The sequence below is a fragment of the Leucopleurus acutus genome (assembly GCF_964270905.1).
Source record: "Leucopleurus acutus genome assembly, chromosome: 10".
Taxonomy (NCBI): Eukaryota; Metazoa; Chordata; class Mammalia; order Artiodactyla; family Delphinidae; genus Leucopleurus; species Leucopleurus acutus.
In genome coordinates this window covers 46387502-46408722 of record NC_139153.1, presented here as the reverse complement: position 1 = coordinate 46408722, position 21221 = coordinate 46387502, and the positions used below count along the sequence as shown (strand labels likewise).

At 56.5% G+C, this 21221-nt stretch overlaps 1 protein-coding gene across 1 annotated transcript in view; it reads left to right on the top strand.

The window, feature by feature from the left end:
• The window catches only part of CCDC13 (coiled-coil domain containing 13), a gene marked incomplete at its 3' end in the record, with an annotated part of 29778 nt that extends 13493 nt beyond the window's left edge, over positions 1 to 16285 (top strand). The window contains exons 8-16 of the mRNA XM_082849094.1: positions 1401 to 1562; positions 2177 to 2353; positions 4186 to 4392; positions 5934 to 6073; positions 6560 to 6643; positions 8859 to 8981; positions 13056 to 13210; positions 15454 to 15568; positions 16126 to 16285. Coding sequence (XP_082705220.1) covers positions 1401 to 1562; positions 2177 to 2353; positions 4186 to 4392; positions 5934 to 6073; positions 6560 to 6643; positions 8859 to 8981; positions 13056 to 13210; positions 15454 to 15568; positions 16126 to 16285 — 1323 coding nt within the window. The remainder of the gene's footprint in view (positions 1 to 1400; positions 1563 to 2176; positions 2354 to 4185; positions 4393 to 5933; positions 6074 to 6559; positions 6644 to 8858; positions 8982 to 13055; positions 13211 to 15453; positions 15569 to 16125) is intronic.
• Between the last annotated feature and the right edge of the window lie 4936 nt (positions 16286 to 21221).

Below are 21221 nucleotides of genomic sequence, written 5' to 3'. Positions count from 1 at the left end.
CCAAGTGCATTGCCTTCATTCCCAGGTTCCCAGGTGGCTTTTCCCCTCAGGGTCTCCTGTGGGACCCCTGAAGCCAACATGAAGGGGGAGAGGTCTCTGAAAAACTGTGGTTAATGACCAGTGTGCGGCCTTGTGGTTCAAGAGACCTGAGTCTGAGTCTGGCCTCAGTCACGGGTCTCTAAGTTTGGTGTCTTTGGGCAAATCTCTTCATCTCTTTGTCGCAGTCTCCTCGCCTGTAAAATGGAAATAATAATGCCTTCCTTGTAGGGTTGTTGTGGGTTAAATGAAATATCGTTTGGGAAGTGCCCAGCACAGTGCCTGGCCGTAGTAAACACTCAACACATTAGTTATTATTGTGAGTGTTGTTAAGCTGTGAACAAACGGTTCAAAGTGTTCTTTAACGTTTAAATGGAATTACCACACAGTGCCACACGAGGGCACTGAAATGTGCTTTCAAAGCTATACTGAGGCCCTTTACCAGGGATCCTAGTGAATTTTGCCCCTGGCTCAGGTTTACCCAACTCTGTTCCATCATTTATGTTGCGTTGACGTGGAAATCAGGGTTAGAAGGACCCTAGGAGTTATCCACTTTAAACCCAGTGTGATAAAGCCGTGGTTCTGTCGGATGACATCCACCTCCCCCGTGCCGAGGGCTTCACCCAGGCCATTTTGGGGTTTCTCGAAGTTGCCTAATCCTAGAAATCACCCGTAGCACTTGTTTAAAATGCAGATCCCCGCGTTCTTCCCCTGGAGCTCTGACTTGTTGGTATGGAGTGGGCCCCAAGATCTGTCATCCCAAGAAGCGTCTTGGGGATTCCCAGGCTCAGACAACTTGAGGGTACTGAATTCTCATAACAACATGATGCAGCGTGTTACTCACAGGCCTCTCCACAGATGAGGGACCTGAGATTCAGAGAAGTTAAGTAATCTGTGCACAGTCACACAGCCGGCGAGGCTTTGAGCTGGTCTCCCCGCTTCCAAACCCTGCCCGCCCTCTGCAGCACCTCCTCCAAGTGGCCAGGAGCCCGTAGCCTCCCGAGGAGCCCGCCCGGGCTTGGGTGGCGTGTCAGCTCTTCCTGGTACTAAGACCTGCTATCCTTTCCCTCCCAAGTTCCTGGGGCTACACATCTGCTTCTTGGCCTCAGAGATAGGGTGATTTTTCTCATTTACTTTGAAGTCTCTCTTTTCCAAGCTAAACCTCCCTAGTGTCTCCCCTTGTTTGCTCAGGATGCCACCGCAGGTCCCTCCCATCCGTCCCCCACCCCAGTCCCTCTCCCAGGGACCTCCACGTCCATCTGGAACCGTGTTGTCCTCTGTCTGGTGGGGTCTCCTGTCACATCACAGGGCGGCCCCTCTGAGGGTCGAGTCTGACTGCAGACCTGTTGTGGAACCACCCTCAGGTTCGAGAGCTTGAGAAACAGCTGGGACAGACTCGGAGCCGGTCGGTAGAAACGGCCAGTGATGAGCTGTCCGTCTATCCCGATCCAAGGAAGCTGTCGGCACAGGAGAAAAATCTGCGGAGGATCCACAACCTGGAGAAGGAAAAGCAGGAAAGCTGGGAGGTAAAGTGTGCCTGGAAGGGGGTCAGGGGCGCCTGGGGCCAGGAGACCACGACCACCCCTGTGAGGACTTGGAGGCTGTGGGGTTCGGGGTCACCTCTGTGCATGTTCCTCACGTCCTGTCCCTCCACCTTGAGCTGCCTGACGGGTTCCCCACCCAGAGCCCATTTCATGGACGTCGGGTGGCCGCATTCTGGCTGTTTTGGAGATGCTGGACCTGAAACCAGCTCTCGGTGGAATGAGGCACTTCGGTTTGAACCCTAGGCTTGGCGCTGTCCACCGAAGCATGGCTTTTCTCTTTTTGCCTCTCAGGCAGGGATTGAGGGTCCTCGGGAGGACACACCCAGCGTTGGCCAGTGGGTTTCCTCTCGTGTCCGAGTCTGGCCCCTGTGTTCTCGGGCTGTCATCCATCTGGGTCACGTCCATCATGTGCTTGGGCTGCCTGACACCCCGGGAGGCCGAGGCTGGGAGTCAGGGCTCAGGCTCCACTGACTTGCCCTGTGACCTCAACAAGTCCCCTCCCAGCTCTGGCCTCACCAGCGAGTGAGAGTGAGGGCTCAGCCGTGGCCCGAGTCCCACTCAGCCCTGCAGCCCGTGACCGTGCCCTCTGGTTACAGAAACTTGCAGCGGAGCGGGATGCCCTCCAGAGAGAGCTCGAGGAGCTGAAAAAGAAGTTTGAGGGCGTGAGGTCCCGGAACAAGGTGCTGTCGAGCGAAGTGAAGACCTTCAGGAGTCAGATGGGGACCCTCGTGGAGAAGGGCCGGCATGACGACGAGCTCATCGACGCCCTCATGGTACAGCCGCCTCTGGGACCCCCGCCCCACCCAGAGGCCTGTGACCCAGCCCCAGCTCCCCCGGAGCCCTCCCTCACCCCAGAATGCCACCTGCATAACCCGGGAGCTCATTGCCTCCACCGGGCCCAGCCCCAAAGCTTGGCTGCAAGTACGGGAGCAACTCAGAGGCTGCCCGAGGGCCAGGACAGGTCGCGTTATGTGAGGTTGATGCCGGGCACAAGCCACTGCACCTGTGGACCCCAAAGGAGAAAGAAGAGGATGAGGGGGCAGCAGATGGGATTACACCCTGGGATATTTCTCATGGAGGAACGGAAGGAACGACTGAGGGGGGCGCTGGTGCATATCCTTGTCTGTGTGACAGCATACAGCACCCCCGCTTCTGGGCACGTGGGCTGTGGTTTATAATGGTTAGTCACCAAGATAACCCTTAGGGACACATAATCCCATTGCACGGATGGGGAAACCAAGGCTCTAATTGGCTAGATAAGCCATCCAAGGCCACACAACTGAATTCAAACCAGATTTATCCGATCATAAAACCTCCTTTGATTAACAAAGTGCACTGCTTTCCTGACCCTAGTCTGGCCTTTTCTCTCTGGGGCCTGAGCCACCCCAGGGTTTTGGTCTCTGAATTCCTAGCTGTGCCCACAGGCCCCTGGGGTGGTCATGATTGGCTTGACGGTGGTGCAAGGGGGAACTGATGCTGGCTTAGGCATGCCTTGGTCCATCATAATTCACCAGGCAGTGTGGCGGGCAGGGCACAAAAGACCTGAAATCTGGGCCCCCTCTGTTCATACCTCACTGTGTGATTCTAGGCTAATTGCATCTCCTCTCTGAGCCTCAGGTCTCAGTTTTTATCTTATTTTTATAAATGTATTTATTTCATTTGTTTATTTTTGGCTGTGTTGGCTCTTCGTTGCTGTGCGCGGGCTTCTCATCGCGGTGGCTTCTCTTGTTGCGGAGCACGGGCTCTAGGCGCACGGGCTTCAGTAGTTGTGGCACTCAGGCTCAGTAGTTGTGGCTCGCAGGCTCAGTAGTTTTGGCGCACGGGCTTAGTTGCTCCGCAGCATGTGGGATCTTCCTGGACCAGGGCTCAAATCCGTGTCCCCTGCATTGGCAGGCGGATTCTCAACCACTGCGCCACCAGGGAAGCCTCAGCTCCCAGTTTTTAAATAAGGTGTGGCCTGGATGTCCATTGAGGTCCCTGGGGCCACTATTCTTTGTCACTGAAGGTGCATGGTGAGAGCTGCAAACAAGCCCTAGCCCTGCCATTCACCAGCAGTGTGTCCTGGGCTCTCTGGGCCTCCATTTCCTCCACAAAGAGGTGAAGACAACGCCCTCACCTGTTCCAGGTCGCCAATATGGTCCTTCCCAGCCCCCAGGCAGAAAGCCTCCACCCCAGAGGTCTCCTTGGGAGCATCTCCAGGGAGGGGGCCTCCATCAGGTGCTGAAGGATCCGTGGTGAGGGGTCCAGGTACTGCCTTCAAAGGTGGTCTTCCAGCACAGTGGGATAGGGCTTCTTTTTACCCACTAGTTGAGGGGCCACCATCTGAGCTGTTTTCTGTTGTCCCGAGAGCCGCTTAGATGTCCTTTTTAGCCTCGATCTCAGGGAGAAAGAAGTTGAGGACAGGAAAACCTGGTTGAACCCCGCCCTGAGGACAGGCAAGGTGTTCCTCCTGCTTCTCAGGGAAACACTAGCGTCCCACTGTTAGGTTCCGGAGGGAGCAGGGAAGGGGTGGGAGCTGCGGGTGGGAGGAGGCGGTCTTCTCTCAGGTCCTTCTTTACTCAGGGCCGTGGCTGACCCTCACCCACCCTCCCACTGGGCCCCGCAGGACCAGCTGAAGCAGCTACAGGAGATTCTGGGCAGCCTGAGTCTGCAGGAGGAGAAGACACGAGCGTCCAAGCACCACTTGCACCAGCAGCTCAACAATGAGGCTCAGCAGAGCAGCAGCCTCGTGGCCCAGCTGCGGGCCACGGTGGCTGAGCGGGAGGCCAAGGTGCGGCAGCTGGAGGTGGAGATCGGGCAACTCAGTATGCAGGTGAGTAGGGCGCTGGCTCAGCCCAGCATCCATTCCCAAGTCCTGGCAAGTCCATCCAGTATCCAGAGAAACCTCAACCACCTCCCCTTCTCCCCGCCTGCCTTCACTTGGGCTGCGCCACGTCCTACCTGGTCCCACTTTGGCCCCCTGCTTCCATCTGGCTCCCCGGCCCATTGTGCACACAGCTTTCCTCTCGAAGGGACACACCAGATTGTCTCCCTGCTCCACATAAAACCTGTCTGTGGCTCCCCATCACTCTCCACCTCACCCAGTCCTCAAGGGTTCGGGCTCCTGCCAGCTCACCCTCTCCCTCCCCAGCTGTGGCCTTTGTCCTCATGGTCCAAGATGGTGGCCACAGTGCCAGCCTTTACGTCCACATTCCAGGCAGTGGGATGGCAGAAGGGAAGCCACGCTCCTTCGTCCAGTTTGCAGGGCGCCATGTGACTAGCTCCTGCTGCCCCCACCCCCCGCATCTTCTCTTCACTCCCCACTTTCCACAACTCTGGCCATGTGAATGCCATTTAGCTCCTCCATGGCCTTGCTTTCTCCCCACTCTGGGCCTGTGCACATGCCTGAAGCACACACCTTCCCTTTCCTCCCCCTCAGCCTTTAGATCTTATTAGTCAAGAGCTCCTCCAGGAAGTTCCAGGGCTCCCATTCTGGGTTACGTGCCCCTCCTGGGCACTCTCCTAACTCCCTGTACATTCCCAAGCCAAACTTTGGTCGTGCTGTGTGATCAATTTCCTGTTTTCTCCCCCAACCTCTCCTTGAGGGGGAAAAGACCATGGTGCCTGGCCCAAGACTGAGCACACAGTAGTTGCTCAGTCAATGCTCGTCTAAGGAGTGAGCTCCCGAAGATGTTTTCCCTCGGCAGAGGCCTGGAAGGGACAGCATCTCCACCTTACCGCTGTCCTGGCTCCAGGCACACAAAAGAAGACTGATTCTCACCTCAGAGGCCCCCGGTCAGCTGGGGCCAAGCGCTACCCACCAGACAAGCTGGCACACACTGAGAGTTTTCTCAGGATGGGCAGGGCTCGGGGGACAGGCCAGGTTGTTTGGGGCTCACGCCAACTGGCCCACCGTTGATGGCAGCCTGACCTCCTGCTGGGGGTCCTGCAGTGCTCCTCCTTCAGCTGGCCCCACCAGCCATCCGGAAGAGGGAGGGATGGGGGAAGGTCTGAGTGTCTCCAGCTGACAAAGGCCAGTGGCCTCAAGTCACACCTGGCATTCATCCATGTGGGTGGGGCTACCTAGAGAGGTGGGTCTGTCCCCACACTTCCCCCTGGGACCTGAATGTGGAACAACTTCCTGGCCCGGTCACCCTCCTTTGGCCATGAAGCTCCCTTTCTGAAGAGAGGCATTATTAGCTGTCATTATAATGCAAGGAGCGTCTTCACCAAACAGGCCTCGCTTTGCACTCCTGCAAAGAAGCCTCTTTCATATCTCCTGAAAGCCCCAAAATCAAGCCAAGGCCCCCTCCTGCCTTCTCCAGGCCTCTGAGCCAAAGCCCTGAGAAGGGAACCCACATCTGTTCCCTGCAGTATCTTCGGAATAAAGGAGTAGGCGAGGGGTCCAGTGGGCCCGAGGTCAACCCGGCCTCCGCCAAGTTCCCTGAGGACCCGGGCCTGACCAATTCCCCGGCCTCAGCAGGCGATCACGCTGGCAGGCTTGGATCTTCTCGGTAAGAAAAAGTGGGAGGGGTTGGAAGGTGAATAGTAATTATTCAGAAGAAAGGATGGGAAGCCACGGGTGCAATTTTACGATGCCTGTGGTGTCGTCCTCCCAAAGTGGGGCGGGGTTGCGGGGGGCTTCCGTCAGCCCTGCATCTGCATGAAGGAGCCAGTTAGGTCCAGATAGTATTACTTCAAGAGCGTTTGGTTGTAGCTCCCTGTAAATTCCTCTCCCAGCTGGCCTCGAATCTCACCTGCTTCTAGGCTTCTCAAACACACCTGTGTTGGATTGCTCGAGGCTCTGATGTCCCCTGCTCCTGTCTTGTTTTAAGCAAGCGAGGGTTCTGGAAAGGAGGGCAGCAAATCCACAGGGCTGCTGCAAGGGCCGGTGCTGGCCCCCTCCTCTGGCTCCCCAGTGCCCTGCTGGCCCCTGCTCCCCTCCCAGCTGGGCCCAGCCTTCCTGCCCGTGGTGATGTGCCCGTTCCGCCTTCGCACAGCTCCGTGACCAGCCTGGGCCACACACTGGTGGAATCTGCTCTCACATGGCCTTCCCTGCACAGTCCTCACGGGCCCTCACCCAGGTAGGAACCCAGGCCCCCCACCCCGGGCCCTCACAGGCCTTCCCATCCTTGACTGCTCAGTCAGTATTGCCATCCCATTACAAGGATGGGAAACCGAGGCCAGGCCAAGTCCAGGGACTCTTCCAAGGTTCCATAAGGACAGGGAGGGTCAGGGAGGTCCAGTGCCTTATCCAACGTGATAGGGCAAGCGGCTTCAGAACTAGAGTCTTGGTCTAGTGTTCCTTCCTGCTACCACAGAGTTAACATGAGGAATCTTCCAGGGCCTGGAGCCCAGCACCTTCCCTTGCCTCCCCTTGCGCGTTGAGAGTCCATCTCTAGGGGAAGAATTTCACGTCATATGGGTTCCCACTTTAAGCCACTGATATCCCCTCAGCTCTCTGGCCCCCTCTTTGTTGACAGAATCAAGCCTTAGGGCTTAAATGGGCCCTTGTTCTTCCTGCCAGCTCACAGACAAAGGGTGGCTTTGTCCTGCCTCAGAGCCCTGTCCCGAGCCCCACCCACTGTCCACTGGAGCTGCGCTCCGGCTGTCAGCTGCTTCTCCCACCCCTCGGGCAGGTCAGTTCAGGTTCCGGTCGAGCCTCTGAGGGGCCCTCATCTCATGTTTGACTTGCTGTGTGGCTCCGCAGATCGGTCCTCCTTGGGCTGCTATTCCCCAAGAAGTGCTGGGGATACTTCTGGCCTGACATTTGGTAGCACAGGCACCCGTGGGCCAAGGCCACCCCTGCAGATGCCCCATCCAGCGGCCTGGGGTCACAAGGGCACTGGGAGAGAGGGGCCCAACGCTGAGCCTCAAGGGCCCATGCCACACTCTTCCAACACCACAAGGAAAACAGACAGGCTCTGTCACTCTGAGGTGGTTGTCACAGTAGTAGAGGCAAGAAGATGGACAAGATGCCCCCAAGGTCCCTTCCAGGCTTATGTGGCCATGACCTTTGCACTCCACAGGGATACAGGAGCCGATGTGCCCTGGGCTGCCCAGACTGCTGGTTCCTAAGCTTGTTTCTTCCACCACACACAAATATTTACTGAACCCAACCGTGTGCGGGCCCCTGCCCTCACGGAGCCTACAGTGCTCTCCCGTCAGCGACAGGACAGGCGTTCACGGGGTGGGAGTGACCCCAGAGAGTGTGTCTGTCAGGGCTGGCGTGGCGGCTCTGATGGGGTGCCTGGGAGGCAGGCGGCGCAAGAGGATCAGCTCCTCCCCCAACACGTGAGATCACAGGGGTGACTGGCGTAGGGTTCCCCGCTGCGCTGTGCAAGCAAATCAGCTGAGGATCTGCCGGGTTAGATGCAGGTTCTGATTCCGCAGGTCAGATCCTGCAGGAAGTGGGATCCTGCAGTTCCAACAAGCTCCCAGGTGATGCCACAGTCGCTGGCTCAAAGACCACACTGAGCGGCAGGGCCTTACAGTGTATTTAGGAGCCGGAAAATGGAGGAGCCTGTAGTCCTCAGAGCCCATCTCAACCAACCCCTGTTTAGAGGGAGGACTGCGGCCCTGCCCTCCCCATGTCCTGTGATTCTGGAAGAGCGAGTCAGCATCACCAGGGTCTCCTTGGGAAGGGCGAGGGCAGAGCAGAAAACAGCTTGGCACTCATACATGGGCTCTGGGGGCTTGGGGTGGGGGGCGGAGCTCACCTTGGGTCCCAACCCCAGCCAGCAGGGAAGGCCCAGTGGTGAGGAGGGAACCGGTGATGGGCTGGATCAGGGCTGGAGAAAACTGACCAAATTACAAAGCAAGTGTCCAGGGTCCAGGAAAGTGGACTGGGCTTGGGGCCATGCCAGGAGATACAGGACGGCCAGGACAGGCTGACAGGGAGACAGAGGCTGGGCCTACCTGACACTGAGAAGGGTGGTCAGGTCCCAGGCCACACAGGTTCCCAGGGCACCCCCAGGTCCCCAAGAGCCAACTTCCATAGCCACCAGACTAATTCCAGGCCCCTACAGGGATTGGACGGACAAAGGTGCTGATGAAACTACAGCCCTGCTGGGGTCTGGCTCTGGAGCAAGCTAAGTGAGGTCTAGAGACTTCAGCAGGCCCAGGAACAGTAAACTGAGAAGAAGCCAATGGAAGAGGCCGGGAGGGGCTGGATTGGCTTCTTCTCTCTGGCACCCTCTGAGGACCCCTGAATGTCCTTCCAGCCCCTCCCACCACCACAGGGATAAGCATCTCTTCAGGTAACCCTTAAATGACCTCTGCCCGCACCTTGGTCCCCAGGTTCTCGGACTCCCCAGAACAAAAAGCCTGGCAGACACAGGTGACAGAGTTCAAAGCCCTGTGGCAGGCCGCTGAGGTGGAGCGTGACCGGCTCACCGAGTTCGTCACCGTTCTGCAGAAACGGTAACACCTGGCGCCAGGGATGCACTCTCACGGGCCTAGGTGGGCTGAGGGTGGGCAGCCTGGCCCAAGGGCATCCCTCTTGGACAGAGGCCAGGCCGCGTCCATGACTGGGTCCACCTCACTGGTGAGTCTGGCTCCCACAGTGTTGGCCCCGGGCATTCCCAGCCACATCTCACGTGACCCTCAAGTGCCCCTCTGTCTCGGGGACCCGGTGTCACACTTGTGGTTTGCCCTGTCCTACGTGCCCCCCGTAGGACAGGTGCATGCAGGTGGCTGTGAGGTGGGCATCTCAAGGGAGGGACTCTCTGCAGTAGGTAAATCTCTCTGCAGTCGGATCAACTCACCAGTGATGAAGATCTTGCGTGAGCATGGCACGGCACTCGGTGTCACTGGCGGCTTTGGTGGGAAGAAGTCCCAGGCTAGACTGAGGTCTGGAATTACAAAGAGGAAGAGAGCCACTGATAGATGGGGAGCTGAGACTTCCCTGGTTGGGGGAGGAAAGTATGTGGCCCAAGGCAGTGGACCAGGGGGTTTGGTTTCCTCCAAGGGGTTGTTGACAGATTTCTATTCAGATAAATCAGTGTTCCTTGCTCAAGTGACCCTTTTGGCAAGAACTGTAGGTGCCCAGGCCAACACATGGCCCAACCATGTGACCTCCGCACTGAAAAATATCAAGGACCACACTGAATGTCTGCCTGAACAGGCCGTGTCACATGTCAGTCAGGGCTCTTTGGTGACAGACAATAGAAACCAATTCTGGCTACATTAAGGGAAAGGAGAGAGTGGGAAGGTGCTGGCCGACTCCAAAGTACTGCCCTCCTTTGCAGCGCAGAAGAGGAGCCCAAGAAGATCCAGGGACCTTGGTAGCAGGAACCCTTGAGTGGTCTCTCCTGGGCCACTGGAACGATGTAGGCCCAGTGGCTTTCAGTTCTTGTGCCAGTGGTTTCTAGGAGAGAAGGTCTAGCGGGCCTGGGGTGGCTCACACGTCCAACCCTGGACACAGGCCAGGCACCCTGACTGGAAGGACCTCCAGGTGCTGACATAATGGAAGAGGGGTGGGAATTCCCTGGCTGTCCAGTGGTTAAGGCTCCGCACTTCCACTGCAGTGGGTGTGGGTTCGATCCCTGGTCAGGGAACTAAGATCCTGCATGCCGTGCAGCGCGGCCAAAAAAAAAAAAAAAAATGAAATGGAGGAGGGGCAGCTTGCCAAAGGGAAAGATGGAGTACAGTCACCAAAGGAGCTGCAGTGCTGGGATGGCCACTCCCTAAGCAGTGAGGAGTGGTCAGCTTTGTTTTCTTTTCAGTAGAAAAGAGAGGATATGAATTGCAGACACGCTCAAGCAAATGAGAAAAAGTAACATTAATTCTTTTTCTGTCATTGAAATATAATAGAGGGCTTCCCTCCATTATATTATATGGTGCAGTTGTTAAGAATCTACCTGCTAATGCAGGGGACACGGGTTCGAGCCCTGGTCTGGGAAGATCCCACATGCCGCAGAGCAACTAAGCCTGTGCACAACTACTGAGCCCGTATGCCACAACTACTGAACCCCGTGTGCCTAGAGCCCATGCTCCACAACAAGAGAAGCCACCGCAATGAGAAGCCCGTGCACCGCAACGAAGAGTGGCCCCCGCTCGCTGCAGCTAGAGAAAGCCTGTGCACAGCAATGAAGACCAAATGCAGCTAAAAATAAAAAATAAATAAATAAATTTATTTTAAAATAAATAAATTTAAAAATTATATATATAGTGGATAATACAAGCCTCTAACCTATCCAATGGAAGAAATATACCCAATTATGACTTTCTCTCTCAATTCCTTTGAGTTTCTTTTTTTTTTTTATTTAATTTATTTAATTATTTATTTTGGCTGTGCTGGGTCTTCATTGCGGTGCGGGGCTTCTCCAGTTGCGGTGCAGGCTTAGTTGTGGTATGTAGGATCTTAGTTCCCTGACCAGGTATCGAACCCCGGCCCCCTGCATTGGGAGCGCAGAGTCTTAACCACTGGATCACCAGGGATGTCCCTCCTTTGAGCTACACCTGAGTTTTGGGGCGGTGGATTTGTGCATCAAGGTGACTTGGTTATCTACTGCTGCACCATCCCAAACCCAGTGGCCTCAAACACGATGGTTTGTTCTTTCTTACCATTCTGTGGGTGGCCTAGGTAATTCTGTTTCACATCATGCCACCTGGATCACTCACATGCCCCGTTCAGCCAGCTCAGCAGGGGCACCTCCATTCTCCTGTACGTGGCCTCTCTCTCCGTGTGGTGCCTCATCTTCCAGGGCCTCTGGGATGAGGGTGGGGCAAGCAAGGCGCCTAGGGCACAAAATTAAAGAGACACTCACTCTCAGAGTCATGCGTGTGTGATTCTCTCTCAGCTGATACCCTAGAGCTTTGGGGGAACTGAATTTTATTTAATTTTCATTAGTTTTTAGTTTTTTTCATTAGTTTTTGATGGACCTTTAGGTTATTTTAGTCTTTTGCTTTTGCAAATAAGTTTCAAGGAACACGCTTGAACAGGTTGTGTTAGTAGCTGTATACTATGCTGGCATACAGTTTTGTGTTGGTAGTTGTATTCTTTTCAAAATTGTTACCATTCTGTTCCTTCTTGACTCTTCACCAAGGTGGGAAGAACACTTCCTCCAACACTGCACGTACGCATCCAGGCTTCCGCTCTGATTTGCATGTGTGTATGTACGTATGTAATCCTTTGCTTGGGTGAGATCTCTTGGGACAGTCCTGGCCTTCTAGCTGAGCCTTCAGTAGCACAGAAGTCTGAAATGCCATACCTAACCACAAGAAGGACCTTAGCCCCAGCCTCAGTGAAAGTAATCAGATCCTTTAGTAAAATAACCAAATAACAAATTCTTCAAGGCCCATGAATTCATGACAGGCATATACAGAATAATAATAATAATAACAAACAGAAAGCAATCACTAAATCCAGGAAAAGCAAGCAAATAAGAAACTGTAATCATGAGTATACTGCCTGTCTGAATAATCTTCCTAACGTAACCCCTTGTGGTAGACAGGATTTTGTCCTCAGTGCCCTTCACCCCACTCTTGTGCCTGTGAATACTTTATGTTATATGGTAAAAGAGACTCTGCAGATGTGATGATCGTTATGGACCCTGAAATAGGAAGATTATCCTGGATTACCAGGTGGGCCCAATCTAATCACTTGAGCCCTTAAAAGCAGAGAAATTTCTCCAGCCCGGGCCAGAGAGATGCTTCAGAAGAGGTTAGAGTCAAAGCATGAAAAGGGTATCTGGCTGGCTTTGAAGATGGAGGGGGCCAAGTAGCCTCTAAAAGATGAAAGTCACCCAGCTGACAACCAGCGGGAAACAGGGATTTCAGTCCTTCAGTTGGAACTGAATCCTTCCAACAACTTGGACGAGCCTGGAAGCAGATGCTCCCCTGGAAACTCCAGGTAAGAGCCCAGGTCAGCCAACACCTTGATTTTGGCTTGTGAAACCTGGAGCAGAGAAACCCACAGAACCTGCTGAACTTCTGACTTACAGAACCACGGAGCGATAAATCTGTGTTGTTTTAAGCTAAGTTTGTGGTAATTTGTTACAGCAGCAATAGAAAACGAATACACCACCCAACACTAATTGAGCCAAAAAATGGTAATATAACTACATCGGGAGGTGAAGAGGCGATTCTGTTTGGCAAGGAGAGAGTACTAAAATAAAACGAAGTTCTCACGTTGCCTGACAGGAAGTCAAAAGATTATATTTAAGACTTAAAAAATTAGCAGCATAAGCATCTGTAGAAATATGGCAGTAGTGGAAGAAACAGCTCAAAGCAGTAGAAGTGGTTGCTTCTGGAGAGCAGAAATTGGGAGTGAGGAGGAGTGGGGAGAGGCTGTGTGTTGTTTTGTTTTTGTTTTTTTTCATTTTAAGCCTTGGAGAGAACGATATGGTTTTAAATGCACATTCCTATATTACTGCAATAAAAATCAGGAAGAACAAGTCCCATGCCCACTGGTGTAAGGTGTGCCCACCTCTCTGACAGCCTGAGCAGGTGGGGTGCCAGGGCTTATGGCAGCCCCTGCTCTCTCATCACCAGGGTGGAGGAGAGCAACAGCAAGCTTCTGGAGTCAGAGAGGAAGCTGCAGGAGGAGCGGCACCGCACCGCGGTGCTGGAGCAGCACCTGGAGAAGATGCGCCTGGAGCCTGGGAGGACGTCAGCTTCTCAGAGAGCAGCCCCCAGGAGCAAAACAGGTGGGGCTGAGGTGGGGCCGGCCCGGGGTCACATTGGGCCCACGGTGCTCTGGGGCTCCTGGTTCTGACTCGGGGGCCAGGGGGGAGAGGACACACAGCAGCAGGGGCAGGCAAAGCTCCACCCTGACGGAGGGGCTGACCGGTGCTGCTGACTGGCTCCTCCCTCTTTCCTGAGCTCCTTACCTTTCAAGGGCAGGACCCTAAGGTTGCTTGTGTCACTTATGCTTTCATCCCATTGGCCAGATCCTAATCACATGACCACACCAGCTCCAGAGGACGGTTTAGTTGTCCTAAATCAAAAGGTTAGTTCTAGGGCTTCCCTGGTGGCGCAGTGGTTGAGAGTCCGCCTGCCGATGCAGGGGACGGGGGTTCGTGCCCCGGTCCGGGAAGATCCCATATGCAGCGGAGCGGCTGGGCCCGTGAGCCATGGCCGCTGAGCCTGCACGTCTGGAGCCTGTGCTCCACAACAGGAGAGGCCACAACAGTGAGAGGCCCACGTACCTCAAAAAAAAAAAAAAAAAAAAAGGTTAGTTCTACTGCTCTAACACAGTGGTTCTTAAGGTACAGTCTCCAGACCAGAAGCGGCAGCATCTTGTGGGGCTGGGGAAGTGAGGGCGTGGGATGCCAGAACCAGAAGCCATTTCTGGGGAGGAAGAACCTTCAGTGTGAAGAGGATGAGCCTGCCTCTCTCCAACATCCCCATCCCAACCGCTCCAGGCTCGGGAGTAGAGGTGTTGCCCCCCAACTTCCCTGCCTCTCAACACCCCAGTACTCCCCCGCCCCCAGCCAAGAACACTCAGATTTTTTTCCCAGCGCAGAGATCAGAGCGTTTCAGGAGGACATTCCAGAAGTAGGACACAGAGGGGGAGTGGTGTCATTCTCCCACCAGCAGGGCCAGGGCTCCAGGGGCCTTCCAGGAGCTGCTGAGAGTCCAGGCTGGGGAAGGTCCTGGGGACTTAGCCCTGCTGGGCTTGCAGAAACAGGTCCCTTAGGAATGTAGTGTCTCCAGGCCATGGACTCACCTCCTGCCACGTGGCGGGGCTCCCAACTAGGGACGGCTAAGCCACAGCAGGGGAAACCACTTTGGTCCTGCCTGGACAGGGAAGGGCAACTGCCTGGGGAGAAAGTGACCATGTGGCTTCTGTCCATGCTGGCCTGTGACATGGGAAGAGCACCGCCCCTCTTGGGGGCATAGCACACCCCTCCGCCTGTACAATAGGGAGCCTGACTGTGCAATGTGGTCCCCCGTGGCAGTTCCATGCCAGTGGGGAAGAGAACAATAAACCAGTAAAAGATGGTAGGTCAGATAGAGGCGAGTGCTGTAGTTTACAGCTGAGTATAAGGGGACAGGAGGTACAGAGAGCAGCTGTCTTCTACGGGGTGGCCACCCGAACTGATGAGCTGATGTCTGAGCAGAGATGGCGGAAGGGGGTGAGGATGTGGCATAGATAACCGAAGGAAGAAGAAGTGCAAGGGCCCTGAGGTGGGCACACGGCTGGAGGCTTGGAGGTAGTGAGACTGGATCATGGGGAGGGGAATATGTGGTGAGGTAGGGAAGTCACGAGGTGCTGAGGAGGTGGTCCCATCACACAGGCCTTGAGGGCCAAATGTGTATTCACTGTGGCCTCACAGAGCTCTAGAGGCAAGAACTATTAGCCTCACGTTACAGGTGAGGAAACCAGCTCAGAGAGGTTGATGATTTACCTGGGGCCACACAACAGGAAGTAAAAGCCAGGTCTGCTGGTGCCAAGTGATTTCCCCTGCGCTATGCCACCACTGAGGGCCTGTTCAGCACAGACGTTTTCTGATGCTGTGACAGTGCTTGAGTTCCCCACCAGGTGGGCTTTGATTTCTTTTTCTGAGCACTCTTTGTCCCCTGGCCCCAGCCACCGTGGATCCCCTGTACGTATGGATGGAGACTGGAGGTGGGGGACCCAGTGGTAAGAGGGCATCAGATGTGGTGACAGCCTAGACTCAGACTCGACCTGCAGGCCAGACCTCAGGCCCAGCTGTCTTCCAGAAACTTATAGAGTGCAAATATGGAGAGAGTAGTGAGAGGAACCTCCTTGGTACAAAGCAGGCAGTCAGGGCCTGGAGGAAGGCAGCCCTTGTCCTGCACCTTGAAGGAGGTCTAATGTTTCAACAAGTGGAGAAGCAGGAAGTGGACAGTTGGGGGTGGGAGAAGGAAGTGTTAACACAGGGCCATGGCCTCACCACAGAAAGTGGCTGCTGCTGCCCCACAGGTGTGCCCACCTCTAACACCAGGCACAACCCAAAGGAGAGTGAGAGGAAGGACCCGTCTTCTGCCCAGATCTCCAATGTGCCCATGGAATCCCAGATGGAGGAGCTGACCACCAGGTGCTCCCTGCCCCGTCTTCCTGAAAGGGTGGTGTTGTCTGGGTGGAGGTGTTTTGATAGGCAGAGGGATCACGTCCCTCCCCCTTTGCCTTCTATTTGCCCAGAAGGCTGGTCCTGCTGGGTCCTGGGTTCTAGGCCTGCAATTCAGTAACTGGCCATCAGAGGGCAGAGAAACCCAGCCATAACCCTAAAGAGCCCATGGTCCCAAGAGAAGTTTTATCAAGTGTGGGTCACTGAACCCACTTTTCTCATTCAATTAAACCTTTTAAGGTCAAATGCAGTGGTGGGAAAGGGGGAACCTCTATAAATTAGTACTCATACCTGAGGCAGCCAACATTTGGGGGAACGACTGGGTACCAGGCCCAGTAGCTGTGGCTGGGCCCAGACAGGAATCCCACATGGTATTCCCCCAAGGGTCCCTGAGAGGAGTTCAGAGAGTACCCTGAGTCTGAAGAGCAGCCGAGCTGGCAGCCTTTCCCAGGGCCCTCTACACGCATGTACACACACTCACGTGTGCCAGCTCAGCCGCGCTGAGCCCTCTTCTCTGTGTGGTCTAGGCTGGCCATCCAGGTGGAGGAGAACGAAATGCTGAAGGCTGCCCTAAGCAGTGCCCTCCGGGGAAAGGAGGAGGACTTCCGAATGTACCATGAGACCCTGGGCCAGGTGAAAGGGGTCTTCCTGCAGGCCCTGCGGCAGCAGAAGGCAGACAAGCGCTAGGATGGCGGCCCAGTGTCAGCCTGGCTGGACGGGGCAGCCTTAGGCCTTGAGAGGACGAGGCTCTATCTGAGGACTCCATCTGCTCCTGGAAGCCAACCTGGGGCAGCCAGCTGGGCCCCTTCTCCTAGAAGAGGCTCTCCAAGGGCAACAAGAGCCAACATCCCATGGCAGGAGGGCAAAGGAGAAGCCCTGGGCACGCTTAGCGATGGCAAGGGAGGAGGCCAGCAGCCTGTCGGCAGCAGCAAGAGCTCTGGGATGAGAAGCCGGCTGTGAACGGACAGATGCAGTCCCTTGGGCAGGTGCTCACTGCCCTTGTCCTAGAGCCTAGCGGGGGACCCTGCATGCCCACAGGGCTCCACATGTGCAGGAGAGCCCAGAGGGCTCCAGGCTGGGAGCATCCCCCAGGCCGCCCAGCCCCGCCCCACCTCCCTCACCAGAGCATCCTCACACCCCACTCCTACCTCCAATGCTCTATCTGTGGGCATCCCCACCCTCTACAGACTTGGGGGCACCATGCTCCTAGCCACCTTGTCGGCCCACCCCTTAGGGTCCTTCCTTAGGTGCAGACCCTCAGGCTTGTAATAATAATGATGATTTTCATGATCACCACAGCTCCCAGTGAGTGGGCACCTACTGTGGAAATCCGATTCCATCTAGACCTCTAGTAACCCAGGGGGTTGTCACCCTGTTTTACAGATGGAGAAACTGAGGCTCACAGAAAGACACGGAGCTAATATTTAACCCTGGCCTGCCTGCCTGCAAAAGCCAGGGTCCTCCAGCAGATCCGAATACCCAGGGTGGGCGTGCCTACCCAGTGCTGGGCAGCTCTGTCCCCCTGCCAGCTGCCCCAAGAGGCGCCTCTTTTTGCTTCCAAAAGGCTGCAGCTGGTGGGTGCTCGTGGCAGAGGGCAGAGGTGGGGCCGGCTTGGAGCTCTGGGCAGGGGGATTTTGAGGCAGTGGGTCCAGGCGAAGGCATAGTGTACCTGCCTCACCACAGCACACGGGTGAACTGGGAGGGCTGCTGCAGGAGAGCCCCCAGGCCCCTCTGTGACTGCCGCAGTGTCACCCCTCTCGACTGCAGTTACTGCCACGGGGAGGGGTGGCTCCACGGAGGGTAGCCACACACCCCGACCCCAGACACCCTGGCCACACCTGTGCACACAGGGGCCCACACAAAGACACAGGTGCACACAAATACCTAGACTCAGAAGCATGAATCATATGTGGACACACATGTTCCAGCAGACAGTGCTGACTCCACACTCACGGGCCCTGCCTAGCCATTTCCCTTCACATGGGATCAGAGAAAACTTCCTTCACAGGGAAACTGAGCACCCTTTCATCCTCATGGCCTTCACTACACTTGCTGGGGGTCTCTAGACCTGTCACCCCATGCAGGGTTGGGGCTCTGAGTAGCGGGGCCAGCATGGAGTCCCTCCTCAGCCCCATCCCCGAGGAAGGGCTCGAGCAGACAGGGTCCCAGAAGCCCCAGGTAGCTTCCCCCATGGAGGGGGTTCGCGGTATGTATGTCGCATATGTGAGTCACTGCACAAGTGACACAAGCGACCAGTCTTCACGAGCGGGAATGTGCGTCTACACACACACACACACACACACACACACACACACACACACACACACACACACACGTGTGTGCTTAGAGCAGGTCTGCTCCATTCCCCCAGCAGAATCCCTCTTCAGGACTCACTGAGCTAAAAGGTGCCAAGTGCTGGTGCAGCGGCTGGCACACAGTAGGCGCTCAATAAACGCCAGCCCACAGTATTACCTCTATTAGTTCCACAAATACTTGTTCAGCAATTACTCTGCCCTAGGCGAGGGGGTGCCAGGTGAGGCAGACTCAGTCCCCGAGCTCCTGGAAGCCCCAGATCAGCTGGGGAGACAGATTCCCAGGCCACCATCTACCGAGCCAGCTGGCCATCAAGCAGTCATCGAGTGCCAACGGCATACCAGCCTCTCCAGGCCTGTGAGGGGGCCGGAGGCGAATCCGACTTGCTGCTGCGGCCTTCAGGGAGCTGCCTGTCCGGTCAGAGAGGCGTGGGAAATAGAGCGCCGCGACGGGGCGGGATGGGTTGGGGGTATGCAGAGACAGAAAGCCGCATCTCAGAGCCTCCCACCTTTCCTGTTGGCTTCTGGGCTCAATGCCCAGGTCTGGGTGGGGTGAGGGCTGTCCTTCCAATCTCCCTGGGGTGTGGGTGGGTAAGGGGGTGGGGAGGGGAAGGCCCAGGAGAAGAAAGGGTTGTCAGAAGGACCAAGGGCTGGGGCCCTGAAGGTGGGCCAGGCACGGAGCGCGGCAACCTGGTCTGTCCAGGTTAGTGCCTGTGGTCCCTCCTGAGCAGCACTGCCTGTCCCTGCGGCCCCGAGGAGGACCTCCCAGCCCTCAGGCAGGTGGGCAGCAGGTGGGCTGGACCTGCCTTTCACAGATGGGAACGCTGAGGTCCCTACCCGGAGCCACAAGGTGGTGGGAACGGGAGACGGGTGCCTGGAGGGTGGAGGAACAGCAAGCAGTGAGGCCGGGGGTGGAGACGCCTCACGTGAGGACTCTCCCTGGCCGCACGCCAGGCTGTGGGCCTGGGCGCTCAGGTTCCGACACTGACAGCTGAGACCCGGCTGAGCCATGGGTGTGGCTTGGCCACTGTCCCCTTGGGGGCCTTTGGGGCACCACAGCCGAACTGGACAAGGCTGCAGTCTGGCTCAGGCTGATTCAAGCCCCAAACACGTCCCCATGTCCCTGGGCCCTCCCCTGCTCTCAGGAGGCCAGGTCAGGGGGGCCTGCAGCAAGAGGACTCCTCTGGGCCCTCGCATCCGGTGGCCAGAACTAGCCTCCCCATCCCCTCCTCCAGCGAGCTCACGGCCACCCCACAAGGGAGTCTCTGCCCATGCACCCCCTCTCCTGCACACACACCGTATCTCCTATAGTCCCTGAGCCTTACACACACACACACACACACACACACACACACACACACACACGCCATAAACAACATACCACACACACACTTTCCCCGACTTTTTACTTTGAGCGACAACAAGAAACAAATGAAAAGGACTTTGAGACTTGAGAGAACTGGCCCCCTGCCCATCTTTCCCAGTAGCCCTTGCTGGTCTTAGCCCAGTCACTTCCTGCCCCTCGTTTTGTGGGCACCAGGTGCCCTCCCCTCACCACCCCTCACTCGGGGGAAGCTGGCCTCAGGCTGTCCAGCCCCAGGTCCAAGGGGCCTCCCTAGCCCTCTACCCGCCTGCCATCCCCACAAGCCAAGCTCCCTACACACCCCACCGCACGCGGTGGCCCGGTGGACCCCTCCTCCTGCTGTGTGTGAGCGCTGCCCGTCTTGGCCTCTGGAGCGAGGGGTCTCAGCCTCTCTAACAGCCTCTGTTTATGAGCAGTTCAGTGAGCCAGGCCCTGGCCACGGAGTGAGCCATTGAGTCCCCCCAGGAGCCCAGTGAGGTCAGGGCCGGCAGTGTGCCCATTTACAGATGAGTATCTGAGGCGCAGAGAAGTGGGTTGCCAGCAAGGCGGAGCTCAGGCTCGAGTCAGCTGGCTGTACCTGTGCTCCTAACGGTGAAGCCAGACCACCCCGTCTGCCTCCCAGAGCCATTCTCTGGGAGCCTCAGGAGGGCACCAGCTGCATGGCCGGCTCAGGCTGCTCTCAGCCAGCACCAGGTGTGGGCGAGCTGGGTTCTTGCCCCTGCAGGGCAATCAGCTCCAGAAGCTGCTGCGGCTGAGCCAGTGACTTAATCTAACCTCCTGTTCATCAGTTTCCCCTTCTACCAACTGGGGAAAATGGTAACAACCACTTCCCTAGAGGTTGTGGTGACATTAAAAAGAGTTAATCCAGGTACAGCCTCAGAACTGTGATGAACTTATTTCTCCTCTAACAACCACTGACTCTACCTCAGGACTCTACTCGGGTGCCCCACCTCCTCCAGGAAGCCCTCCTTAACGCCCACAGTCTGGCTCAGGCACACCCCCTCCCCGACGCTGGCCTCCTCTAGCACCCACGATCCATGACTGCAGCCCGCACGCAGCCGCTCCAGTGCAGTAATCACCGTTCATGCTTCTCAGAGTGAGGGACCCGCCGTGCAGGCCTCCGTGTCACTCTGTGGGGAGTGTGTGCTGAGAGGAAGCTCAGCGCCTCCGGGTATTGTGGGAAGGGAGGGCACTCTCCCTCCCAGGCCTTGCTCAGGCCCTGGAAGCGCCCCTGCTGAGGGTCGGGGTAGGAGAACACTCCTTCCTCCTCCAGTCTCCGCTGAGCCTGTGACTGGGCTCAGAGGGTCAGCACGGGCTCCAGGACCTGTCTTGTGACTCATAGTCCCACAGCTCCTTCTACCCTCCAGACCCTGTCCCCCATGCACATGCATAAACAGGCCCTCACAGGCTCTGAGATCCTCATCCCAAAGGACCCCAGCGTAGCTGGATCCCTGGGGGGCACTGGCCTTGGGGAGGTTGTGAGGGACCCTGGCACACTGCCCACCGTGGAACTCTGAGGTCCTGCATCCAACCATACATCCGTCCAACCAGCTGGGCTCTGAGGCCACGGTGGGGTGGCCTTCAGGATACCCCTCTGCATCAGGTAGGCTGCGCTGAGGCCTCAGCTGCCCCTTCCCCCCACTCCCCTCCCCCAGAGGGGTCCTGGTTTCTTAGGAACAGTGCTGTCCGCCTCCACCCTGCCGTGGAGAGGATGTCAGCCACTCCAAGGACCCACTCAAGTGACTCTGCTAGCTCCCCTCCACCTGGTCAGCTCCCTATGGGACAGGGCTGGGGTATGGGGCCCACATGTCTCTTGCCAGTTACAATTCCACTAGGCAAGTCAGTCCACCCCCAGGCACTGATGCCTGGCCAGCCAGGATTCTCTGCATGATGAAATGGACCAGGGCAGGGGGCTAGGTGGGTGTGCCATGGGACAGCCGTTGGGAAT